The sequence below is a fragment of the Argentina silus genome (genome assembly GCF_951799395.1).
Source record: "Argentina silus genome assembly, chromosome: 2".
In the NCBI taxonomy this organism is placed as follows: domain Eukaryota; kingdom Metazoa; phylum Chordata; class Actinopteri; order Argentiniformes; family Argentinidae; genus Argentina; species Argentina silus.
The window spans coordinates 32525530-32537619 of record NC_139656.1 but is presented as its reverse complement, the minus strand read 5'-3'; the positions used below and the strand labels follow the sequence as shown (position 1 = coordinate 32537619).

At 47.1% G+C, this 12090-nt stretch overlaps 1 protein-coding gene across 3 annotated transcripts; it reads left to right on the top strand.

Moving 5' to 3' along the window:
* The first annotated feature begins 374 nt into the window (after positions 1–374).
* On the top strand, positions 375–11345 carry LOC310818725 (C-terminal-binding protein 1-like). Of its 3 annotated transcripts, XM_083689749.1 has the most exons (11): positions 375–509; positions 1161–1274; positions 4376–4530; positions 4786–4930; positions 6604–6810; positions 7393–7607; positions 7969–8099; positions 8325–8452; positions 9255–9372; positions 9548–9653; positions 9821–9956. In XM_083689749.1, the coding sequence occupies exons 2-10, from the start codon at positions 1217–1219 to the stop codon at positions 9612–9614; spliced, it is 1224 nt and encodes a 407-aa protein (XP_083545875.1). In that variant the 5' UTR covers positions 375–509; positions 1161–1216; the 3' UTR covers positions 9615–9653; positions 9821–9956. The 3 variants fall into 3 exon arrangements, with proteins under 3 accessions (XP_083545875.1, XP_083545873.1, XP_083545874.1); XM_083689747.1 differs by lacking the exon at positions 9548–9653 and having other exon boundaries at positions 9821–11345; XM_083689748.1 differs by lacking the exons at positions 375–509; positions 1161–1274; positions 9548–9653 and adding an exon at positions 1984–2046 and having other exon boundaries at positions 9821–11345.
* The last annotated feature ends 745 nt before the right edge of the window (positions 11346–12090 follow it).

The following is a 12090-nucleotide window of genomic DNA, read 5'->3' as shown; positions in this document are numbered from 1 at the left end:
ACATCATTACAAAATAAACTTTCACTTTCAAGCTGGACTTTTATTTTCTGATATGTATGGCATGTTCGTTGTATGGTAGCAGTGCATTCAGAGTCTAAAGTGGCCCTTGTTCTTTCTTCTCTCTGCTCGGACATGAAATAACAGGACAGGTGAAAGGTAATTATTTGTAAGCAGCATCACACCCCATATTGCTTTGACACAGCCCATTTTATTATATAATCAGTAAAGAAAACGGAAGAGTAAAGCCTCCCCAGGGCCACTGGTCAGCGAGGCGAGGGCTAGCGGGATGTAATACCCCATGTGTTTACTTGAAGGCGCCACACTCCACTAAAGCCGCTTATCAAGGCTGCTCTTTATTCTTCATTCTGCGACTCGTCTACCGTCCGTCACCTGATTCCTCAGAACAAACTGTTTGGATTCATGACGATCCTGACTCAGTGGGGAGACCACATTGTCAACTTACATTGACCCCTCATAACACACTGTAGGACCAGGAGGGGCTGCACCTGGTATGAATTGACCGTATCGGACTTGCTAGTGCTTATAACCATTATTAACCTCTGTGGTCATTTAGTGGGGTTTTTTTTTCCTCCTGTCCTGAACTTATGTAATGCATGTGCCATTTATCATCATTGCTAAGTAAGTTAGCTGCCCTAGCTAGCTAGCTAACTTTACAAACAGGCCTCTTGTCTTTTCGTGCTAGGATGTCTGCTGCTAGCCAGCCATGTTAGCCATATTACTTTTCTTACTTTTTTTTTTTTAAGCGGGTAGCCAAACCAGTTTGGAGACTGTTGCAGTGCTAACTAGCTAACCCAGTAAGTAGTGAACTACGCTAACTAGCAGCACCTAGAAGCTAGCTAGCTTAGGTGTTTCAAGCTGCAGCGCTCGCCGTCATATTTGCAAACATTGTGTAGCCATAGCTAAGTGTAGGAAAGTGAAAAGAAAGCTAATCTTCTGGGTTGATTCATTGATTGTCAGCTAGCTTCGATAGCACATAGCCTAGCTTGCGAGATGCTGAAGTAGCGTACATTTCCGCTACTTTCAACCTGTCACTCAACCTGTCAAACTCAACTTCTTCAGCGTGCTACTGTAGCCAGCTTCGAGCTAACGTTATAGATTAATTAAACAGATAGAAAGAAAACAGTTTTCATCTTTTACAGGTTTTCAGTGCTTGTGACTGGATTGTTTCGTGTGCTTTGGCTGAAGAACGTCGGCGATGGCTCACATGGATAAACACAAAGTCAAGCGACAGAGGCTGGACAGAATTTGTGAAGGTCAGTCGGTTGATTCCTTCACGGCACCAGACTCGAACCATCTCCCCTGCCCTAAACAAAACTATTTCATGCAGTAGTGATGGCCATCACCACTGTAGTTTGCAGACTGCATGTCCAGCCTTGGCCTCAACATACACACACAGTCTCTCTACCCCCCCCCCCCCCCCCCCCCCCCCTTTTCTTTGTATCTACTTTCCCTCCTCTCTTGAGACTATCTATCTGCAAACATTTTACAGATCAGGCCTGTACTCTCACGTATACAGTGTTGACCAGAAGCAATGTCAAATCAATCCTCTTTTCATGTGTGGGCTATTTTGATTGCTGTGTTGGATGATGAGTGAGGTAGCCTTGTACATGCATAATCATTATAGTTCTCCGTCAATGATTTCCTGTGAAAATGGGATTGGCTGGAATAACTGACCCCCCCCTGGTTAACTTGATAACATAGGTTTTGTAGAGAGAGCCCGGTGTACTGCACCACCAGAGTGAGGTGTTATGGCTCTTAGGTGTCTCTTCAAAAAGAAACAACAACATGGAACCTGCCTCCACCGCGCTCTGTGCCGTCGCGTAGTGTCCCGATGCTAATAAGCTTAGTTCTGGTTGGCTAAGGCAGAATTTTGCCTGCTTCTGATTGGAGCAGGCGGCAGGCAGAAGGAGGAGAGAGAGAGAGAGAGCCTGGTTGGGATTGTGCCAAGTGAAAGCGGTCTGACAGTAGCTGTGTAAGGGGAGAAGCTGGGAGAGGAAGAAAGGCTGGTCATCTGCAGCATGCAAGGTTAGGAGGGGGGAACGTCTTTGCTTCTGTTTTCCTGTAAGGGGGGGAGGGGGGGGGTGCATTCTCCATCCCATTTGCGTTTTTGTCCTTGAAGTCTCTTAGTGCGTGTGTGTCTGTGTGCGGTGCGTGTGTGTGTGTCCGTGTGCGCGTGTGTGTGAACGTGCTCTGCTGCGTGTGTGGCAGGGGGCAGGGTGGGGTACTGCAGCAGTATCGGCCACCCCCCCCCCCCCCCCCCCATTCCTTCCCTCCCTCCCTCTCTCCTTGTGTTATAGCTCACACCCAACCAGTGGCAGGCGGGGGGGGGGGGGGTGAATGAGCACTGAATGAATGGTATTGTGTGTATGGCCCTGCTGCCGCTTGGACCAGGCTTTCCACACACACACACACACACACCAGGCGTCTCCAAGACCATATGGTGTGTGTGTGTGTGGGGCTAGCTTTTCCCCTCTCTCCCTGTGGAGTGTGTGGGTTTTTGTCCCTGCCGAAGCAGCTTCATTTGTGATCATTGTTGTAGGTTTAGTCATCCAGAGCTGTGCCGTTGGAATGCTCCGTGTGTAAATTCGCCTTCGTTCCTCTAATCGTTTATGAAAAGATGGCAGGCCCTTTCTTCATTTATGGTACGTTTCAGTGCGTTGATTTGCATTTCAAAGCTGTTCCGTTGTCCGTTAGTCATCCTGGAGAAGAACTGGAGGAATCTGTTAGCCAGTACTAAGCTGTTCTACAATAGAGTGTGTGTGTGTGTGTGTGTGTGTGTGTGTGTGTGTTCTCTATTCTTCATTATGTTAGCCTTAGCAGTTAGCCTAGCTATGGAGAAATGGTGGATCTGTGCAAGGCCCTGCTATGGCTGTTCAGATATTCTCTGTGTGTATTAGGCCTACACTACCTTCTATTGGCCCATATGCCTGGGTATTATGTGTGCTACTCTTGGTCAGAGTTGCCCAGTTCAGATGTGTGATACACAAGACAGGCTACACAATAGCATTTGTTTGTTTGTGTTTATTGGGGAAAAACACATCCAGTACAATCCCCGAGTTCTTGGATGGGTATAATGTATTTTAGTTCTGATTATCAGCTGATAGTAGCTCATCCATATGGATGAGCTTTTTGGTCTTGGTCTGTGTGCTTTGTGAAGACAGGCCATGGAGGCGGGCAGGGGAGGCTGAGTATTGTTGCAGAAGGGCAGGGGTCTCTGCCTTCAGGCAGAGAGAGATTTAGGTCATGACAACTCCAAACAAGCAGTGCCCCCGGCCCGACCCCACCCTCCTGCTCATCATCTGCCGGAGGAGTCTGATGAGGGGGGGGGGGGGGGGGGGGGGGGGGGAGAGAGGAGACAGAGAGAGTGAGGCAGGCCCTTGAAAGATGTCTCTCTCATTACAATTCTGCTCCAGAATGCCAATTATAACCGTCTAGCTCAGGGAAGTCAAACAGTACAATGAAATGCGTTTAACGAGCTACCTCTCAACAGCGCAGTGAAATATAGGGATCAAATCTAAGAGTCATTACAATACAGTAGACAATCAGTAGTACTAAGGGAGACAATAAGTGTAGCCTTGGGTGAAAATATATACAGATAAATAGTATACATATGATGGAAGTGTGTGTGTGTGTGTGTGTGTGTGTGTGTGTGTGTGTGTGTGTGTGTGTGTGTGTGTGTTGTGCAGGGGTGAGTGCAAATAGTAGCGCTCTTGTGCTATGTGTGATGACTGACGTTTTAATATCACAGATGAAAAATGCTCCATCGTGGTATCCTTTTTTTAAACCATTAACAGTGCTAGCAGTCACTGTACTGTACTGCAGTGTTATAAGAACAGAGGTTCCGTTTTACCTGATGGTTTTAAGTTTCCTACACGGTTCACTACAGTGGCCTAGAGGTTAGAGAGGCCGGCCAGCAATCGGGAGGTTGCTGGTGTGATCCCCACCCTAGGAGGGATGTGAGCTGGTACCTGGAAGGTTACTGGCATCATATCTAAGGCTCCTACCACTGCCGTTGTGCCCTTGAGCAAGGCAATTAACCCCTAACTGCTCCAGCGCCGAATATGGCTGACCCTGTGCCCAGAGCCCAGAGCTCTGTTCTCCCTTGGGGGTGTGGTGTGTACAGTGTGTGTGTGTTGTCTCGGGAGGGGTGTGCGCGTGTCAAATTTCTACAATTGATGAGAATTGATTGCATGGCCAAATAAAGAGTCTTCTTCTTCTTCTTCTTCTTCAGTATGTTTGATGTTGTCAGTTCTTACACCTTTCATTTTCTAGATGAAGCTCATAGAAATATCAGAAATTAAATTTGAAAATATTTTTGGAAAACTTGGTTGACTGAGTTGTTGGTTTTCCGTAGGCATTCGCCCCCCTATCCCGAATGGGCCGATGCACCCACGCCCCCTGGTGGCGCTCTTGGACGGGCGAGACTGCACCGTGGAGATGCCCGTGCTGAAGGACGTGGCCACGGTCGCCTTCTGTGACGCCCAGTCCACTGGGGAGATCCATGAGAAGGTATCACACACACACACGCAACACGCATGCACACATGTAATGTACACACACACACACACACACACACACACACGTAATGTGCAGACACACTTTTAGTCTAGATGAAGGCCTCAACTGGGTCTGAGAAACTAACCTGCAGTATGTTTACATGCCCCCCCTTAAACACACACACACACACACACACACACACTCCTCTCCTAAACACCCAGATGCAACACACACCCGTCTCCCCTGACTGTGTGCCTGTGTGCGTAGGTGTTGAACGAGGCGGTGGGAGCCCTGATGTACCACACCATCACTCTGTCCCGAGATGACCTGGACAAGTTCAAGAGCCTGCGCATCATCGTGAGGATCGGCAGTGGCTATGACAACGTGGACATAAAGGCTGCTGCTGAACTAGGTTAGTTATTATTGGGTCAAGACTGTTCTTCTCTTCCTTCTCTCTCTCTCTCTCTCTCTCTCTCTCTTTCTTTCTTTCTTTCTTTCTTTCTTTCGAGGTGTAGTTGATGTAGGTCAACGTGATTGCAGGTATTCAACAGGGTTTCCCTTGCCATTGAATAGACAGGGCCTAAAGCATGTTGGCCTACATAGAACTCAATAGAACATGTTGGAAATGGCGATCGGCGATCGGTGGGCCTCTGCCCTAAGAAAGAAATTGGAGGGAAAACACTGCGTTGAATCCCATATACCGCAAGGCTAATCCCAACATGGTTAATCAAACTACTTTTCGTACTACTGTTTTGATGCATCGGCATAAACGTTGTCTGCCTCTCACTTAACCATAAGGAAACTCTGACCCTCCTGTCTGTGTACTTAGCTGTGTGTTGTGTGCTTAACATCACTTTGCCATAACTCAACCACTATCTCAGCTACAACTCATCTACAATGACCTGGGTGGGGAGGGACTCACTGTGCACTACACTGAATCAAACACACCCAAATATTTGACAACCTCAACATGTTTGTCACCCAACCTGTATGGTTGCTATACTCCTCCTCTTAGTGTCCTGTCAGGTATAGCTGTGTTTACCTACCCTGTCCTGTCCTGTCCTGTCCTGTCAGGTATAGCTGTGTATAACTACTCTGTCCTGTCAGGTATAGCTGTGTTTACCTACCCTGTCCTGTGAGGTATAGCTGTGTATAACTACCCTGTCCTGTCCTGTCCTGTCCTGTCAGGTATAGCTGTGTTTACCTACCCTGTCCTGTCAGGTATAGCTGTGTATAACTACTCTGTCCTGTCAGTATAGCTGTTTACCTGTCCTGTCCTGTCGGGTATAGCTGTGTATAACTACCCTGTCCTGTCCTGTCAGGTATAGCTGTGTATAACTACCCTGTCCTGTCCTGTCAGGTATAGCTGTGTATAACTACCCTGTCCTGTCCTGTCAGGTATAGCTGTGTATAACTACCCTGTCCTGTCCTGTCAGGTATAGCTGTGTATAACTACCCTGTCCTGTCCTGTCAGGTATAACTACCCTGTCCTGTCCTGTCAGGTATAGCTGTGTATAACTACCCTGTCCTGTCAAGTATAGCTATGTTTACCTGGCCTGTCCTGTCAGGTATAGCTGTGTTTACCTGGCCTGTCCTGTCAGGTATAGCTGTGTTTACCTGTCCTGTCCTGTCCTGTCAGGTATAACTGTGTTTACCTGGCCTGTCCTGTCCTGTCCTGTCAGGTATAACTGTGTTTACCTGGCCTGTCCTGTCCTGTCCTGTCAGGTATAACTGTGTTTACCTACCCTGTCCTGTCCTGTCAGGTATAGCTGTGTTTACCTGTCCTGTCCTGTCCTGTCAGGTATAGCTGTGTTTACCTGTCCTGTCCTGTCAGGTATAGCTGTGTTTACCTACCCTGTCCTGTCCTGTCAGGTATAGCTGTGTTTACCTGTCCTGTTCTGTCAGGTATAGCTGTGTTTACCTGTCCTGTCCTGTCCTGTCAGGTATAGCTGTGTTTACCTGTCCTGTCCTGTCCTGTTCTGTCAGGTATAGCTGTGTTTACCTGTCCTGTCCTGTCAGGTATAGCTGTGTTTACCTGTCCTGTTCTGTCAGGTATAGCTGTGTTTACCTGTCCTGTCCTGTCAGGTATTGCTGTGTGCAACGTGCCAGGGACGTCGGTGGAGGAGACGGCGGACACGGCTCTGTGTCTCATCCTGAACCTGTACCGCCGGGTCACCTGGATGCACCAGGCCATGAGGGAGGGCACCAGGGCCTCCAGCGTGGAGCAGATCAGGGAGGTGGCCGGGGGAGCCGCCCGGATCAGAGGAGAGACGCTGGGCATCATCGGCCTGGGTGAGGAGGGGGGGGACCCACGGCGAGGCTGCATGATGTTGTTATCGTGATGGGTGTCCACGGAGGAATGCGTTTGCTGAACGCGAGGCTGGTGGAGGTAGAAATCGGAGGACGGGCTCATTTATAATGCATGGAATGGCATGAGGAAGTGTGTCGAACCGTTCCTCATGCCATTTCATGCATTACAATGAGCCTCCCCTGGTGAGCACCAGTAGTACAGTATATTCCAAGTAAGATGTTCTCCCGTGTCCAGTTTTCTATGAGACGGTGAGCAGGGCTGTTCTGCCTTCCAGTGTGAGTCTAGTCCTCTGAATGTGTGTTTCAGGGCGAGAGGGTCAGGCTGCTAGTATCTGTATGTTTCAGGCTGATAGTATCTGTATGTTTCAGGCTGATAGTATCCGTATGTTTACAATTTGTTTACATTTAAGTCATTTAGCAGACTTTTATCTAAAGTGCATTTGTCTAAAGTAAGTGAATCAACTGTACACCAGTCCATCGTAAGTAAAACCTTCCATAAGAACAAGTGCCATCGGCGGTCACAGTGCTAGAGAACTCGATTCCAAGTTCTGGTTCTGGTTTCAGGGCGTGTGGGCCAGGCCGTGGCTCTGCGGGCTAAGACCTTTGGCCTCAGTGTGATCTTCTACGACCCCTACCTGGCGGACGGGGTGGAGCGCTCCCTGGGCCTGCAGAGGATGGCCACCCTGCAGGACCTCCTCATCCACTCTGACTGCGTCTCCCTCCACTGCAGCCTCAACGAACACAACCACCACCTCATCAATGACTTCACTATCAAACAGGTACTGTATATCTACCTCTCTCTCTCACACACACACACACACTTTTACCTCCTTCCCACAACCACTGTCTCATCAATGAAATCACCATCAAACAGGTAGATCACACACAGACACGCATGCATGCGCGCACACACACACACACACACACACACACACACACACACACACCTCATAACCTCATGACTTGATTGTATCTCGTACCTCTCTAGTCAGATGGTCATGTGTTGGTGTTATTTTTATCTGCATGTCCTATGGCTGATCTGTGTCTGTGTCTGTGTCCTATGGCTGATCTGTGTCTGTGTCTGTGTCTGTGTCTGTGTCTGTGTCTGTGTCTGTGTCTGTGTCTGTGTCCTGTCTGCAGATGCGTCAGGGTGCGTTCCTGGTCAACACAGCCAGAGGAGGTCTGGTGGATGAGAAGGCCCTGGCCCAGGCACTGAAGGAAGGGAGGATAAGGGGGGCTGCTCTGGACGTACACGAGACAGAACCCTTCAGGTCTGCTGACTACCCTCCAACACACACACACACACACACACACACCTCCCTAAAATACTAAGCATCCTCTACACCTGCCTGGTCATGCATTGTCTGGATTTAAGACACACACACTTATTCATTATTTAAGAAAGTCGAGCCAACTCCTTCGTTGCACACTCTCCTCCCCACCTTTCTCTCTTACACACTCATCCCTCACCAGCCTGTTCCTCCCTCCATCCCCAGCTTCTCTGCAGGCCCACTGAAGGACGCCCCCAACCTAATCTGCACCCCCCACACATCCTGGTACAGTGAACAGGCCTCGCTGGAGGCTCGGGAGGAGGCCGCCAGAGAAGTACGCAGAGCCATCACAGGTACTCAGCTACGCAAACCTCAGTTAGAACATTCAGCTACGCAAACCTCAATTAGAACATTCAGCTACGCAAACCTCAGTTAGAACATTCAGCTACGCAAACCTCAGTTAGAACATTCAGCTACGCAAACCTCACTGTTAGAACATTCAGCTACGCAAACCTCTGTTAGAACATTCAGCTACGCAAACCTCACTGTTAGAACATTCAGCTACGCAAACCTCTGTTAGAACATTCAGCTACGCAAACCTCAGTTAGAACATTCAGCTACGCAAACCTCAGTTAGAACATTCAGCTACGCAAACCTCAGTTAGAACATTCAGCTTCGCAAACCTCACTGTTAGAACATTCAGCTATGCAAACCTCAGTTAGAACATTCAGCTACGCAAACCTCACTGTTAGAACATTCAGCTACGCAAACCTCAGTTAGAACATTCAGCAACACAAACCTCACTATTAGAACATTCAGCAACGCAAACCTCAGTGTTAATAACAGCTGCTCTGCAGTCCCGTCCCAACAGTAGTCTTGATCGTTAACCTCGGCTCCCAGTCCTCCTCCTCCCCTCGTTGGGAAAGCCTGGGGAGATTCAAGGCAGAAGTGTGTTAGCGAGGTGTGAAGAAGCGATTTCCATACGTCACAAACTTCAGAATGTAAACACAACTGGAGACACTAAAAGACGAGAGCTAACCAAACTTGGAGGTCTGGCAGACTAGGTCAACTTTGACCAACTGTCGACTACGGATGAGTGGTTTTGATGATTAGCTGGTGTTTACTGATCACCCCCCCCCCCCCCCCCCCACGCAGGACGCATCCCGGACAGTCTGAAGAACTGTGTCAACAAGGAGTACTTGATGGCAACCCCCCAGTGGCCTGGCATAGACCCTGCAGTCCACTCCGAGCTCAACGGAGCCACAGCTTACAGGTAAGGCCCAGTGATGTAGGGGAGGGTAGAAGCCATTTTTTGGGGGGTGGCAGTGAATAGAGTTTACCCACTTTTTTTTTTTTTTTTATTGTTTTTTTAATGAAAACAAGTGTGGGTTTTATTATAGCGGGTTTTAACATTAACGTTTACGTCCGTCATTTTCTCCGCTGTCCAGCGTTTACCCACCTAATTTACCACCACTACATCCCTGGCTAAGACCAGACTGGTGGAGATGGGGCTAGCTAGAGGGTAAATCCAGGCATTAATTGAAAATGAATGAGGTAAAGATAGCATCCATATGTTTCTGCACCGTATTTTTATTTATTTTATTTATTTTTATTTTTATATCTCCCAAGTTTTTGTTTACGCAAATGAGGGAGTCAGAGCTGTACTGTATGTGGCTTTGGGGGGAATGGCCTGTCACTCACTCTCCCTGATGTGCCCTCAGGTTTCCCACGGGTCTGGTGGGTGTGACAGCAGGAGGGCTGGCGGGAGCCGGCGCAGCGGGGGAGGGCATCCTAGCCGGGGCCCTGCCCATGGCACATGGCATCGCCCCGGTCTCCAGACCCCCCCACACCCCGTCGCCGGGCCAGCCCTCGAAAGCAGAGACAGACAGAGACATGCCAACGGACCAGTAGCCCCCCGCCCCCACCATCGCCTCCCACGGCCCTTCGCCCCCCCCCCTCCCCCCCAGTTCCTCTTCTCGTCCACAACATTCCGGCGTCACCCGTCATTGTCATCCACGCATATAGACAGTGGTGTTGAGGTCCACTGTGGCCCGGCTCTGGTCCAGTCCTACTGAACAGACTCTTACAGGACCAACAGTCTGCATCAACTCCCTCCACACACCCATTAAAGCAATAAGTGGATTACTCAAGGATTCTTTTTTTCTTTTCTTTTTCTTCAATTTGCTTTTAAACCCTCTGTGTCTGACTATCCTGTGGCTCAGTGAATTTGTGAATTGGTCTTCCTTTATTTTGTCTGTTTGTGGTTATTATAATTTTTTTCGTCTTGTTATCTCATTCGCTGTTTGACATGCTACAATGTAAGACAAAAAGTACGGAATGGTATTGGAGATGCATTTCATTATTTTAACTGTTACAAAACGTTTATTAAACCGTACAAAGGTACTGATAGTCAGGTTCAGATATGATTCAGAACTCCTTCAGCACTACAATATTACCATTGTCTAAGAGCCCGAAACTCTTTGCTGCCCGCCATAGCCACTATCTATTTAGAGATTGATTTTGTGTTATTTGCTTCATGTTAAGCCACTATCTGACATTTGATTGAATAACGGCCGCCAGAGTGTGAGATGAAAACAGTAGCGTAAATGTTTCATACAGTGTTGCATTATTTTATGTTTTTTCAGTTTTTCATGTTATGAAACATTTCAGATCGCATAATTAGAATCTCTATGTTACTGTGTCAATACAATTCTTATTTTGTTTTAGTTTTTTTTTTTTTTTTTACTTCCTAAACCACGTGCAGCTATTCTGCCTCCCATTTGCTGTTGGCTCCTCTCTGGTCATCCTTGACCATGTCAGATAAATCTGGATGTGAAGAGTTGTTTCATTGCAGTTTGGGACCCCAAGTATCATCCTATTCATTAGATATCTCAGGTTTTGATTGAGCATATCTTATAATCCAATTTGACAGATACATTTATTAATTCAAAATATACCACAAAAGTTACATTCGGTGTGGACTGGAGTTAGGTCAAGTGTTGTAGAAGTTTCAAGCCATCTGTTTCAAATATAAATGTATGATTTTATAAGATTGAAACCTGGAGATGTTTATTTGCTACATACAGGTGTGTATTCCTTTTTTTATTTAGATGTCATCTTCATCACTGCTAAATGAGAAAAACCCTTTGTAATTAGGATCTTCTAGGCTTTGTTGTGGACTTTTTTTATTTTATTTGAAACAATCATTTGTGATGTCAACTTCTTCAATAAAGTATTTTAATAAAATCGTCTCTGTCTCCTAATTGTTCTGTAATGTGTCAACATATGTTTGAGGAATGACCAACGTGTTTGTGAAAGTGTCCAACCGAGAGATCAAATCTGAATTCCACGTGAATTGTAATGGATTTGGCCATAACCTACAAGCAGTTGTCGCTTGATTATAGATATCATCAGTCCAAGTTTTATCTGCTCATGTCTTCTCAGATAGGCTCATACCAGGTGTGCTATATAGATTGAGAAAAATCGGAACATTAATCCGACACCAGGAGTATTTTTGCCGTGTTTATCGACCTTGTGCTGTGGTGTGGCGCGTTAAAGCAGCACCTCGTTCCAGCGCCTCCAATTCACCTTTCAAATACCTCGCGTGAAAGTACCTGGTCTCCGTCAGCACCAACCGACATCTCAGAAACCGTTGGAAAACTCCCCCTAACTTCCTATAAATGGATTTATTTGACCTAAAGGCACCAAAACACTACAGTTGATATCCACCAACCTGAAGATACAAATGCAAATGTCTTGAATTCAACAATCGGGTATGTCGTCTGAATTAGTTTGCCAAATTGCACTGTTATAACAAGCTGGTTGATAACGGTTACATCTAGCTAGCATATAGCCTATGTTAGCTAGCTTTAACGAACCAGATGAAAGTTAAACTTGCTAGTTATAGGATGGATGGTTAGTTTAGCTAATTTAGTTAGCTAGATAGCTGACCAATACGTCTTTATCGTGTGCTGGCTAGCTGACTAATATT

Coding starts and splice junctions, on each gene's coding strand:
- LOC310818725 (XM_083689747.1), top strand. CDS start 1,217: ATGGCTCACATGGATAAACACAAAGTCAAGCGACAGAGGCTGGACAGA. Junction 1,275..4,375: donor GCTGGACAGAATTTGTGAAG/GTCAGTCGGTTG, acceptor GGTTTTCCGTAG/GCATTCGCCCCCCTATCCCG. Junction 8,100..8,324: donor CACGAGACAGAACCCTTCAG/GTCTGCTGACTA, acceptor CTCCATCCCCAG/CTTCTCTGCAGGCCCACTGA.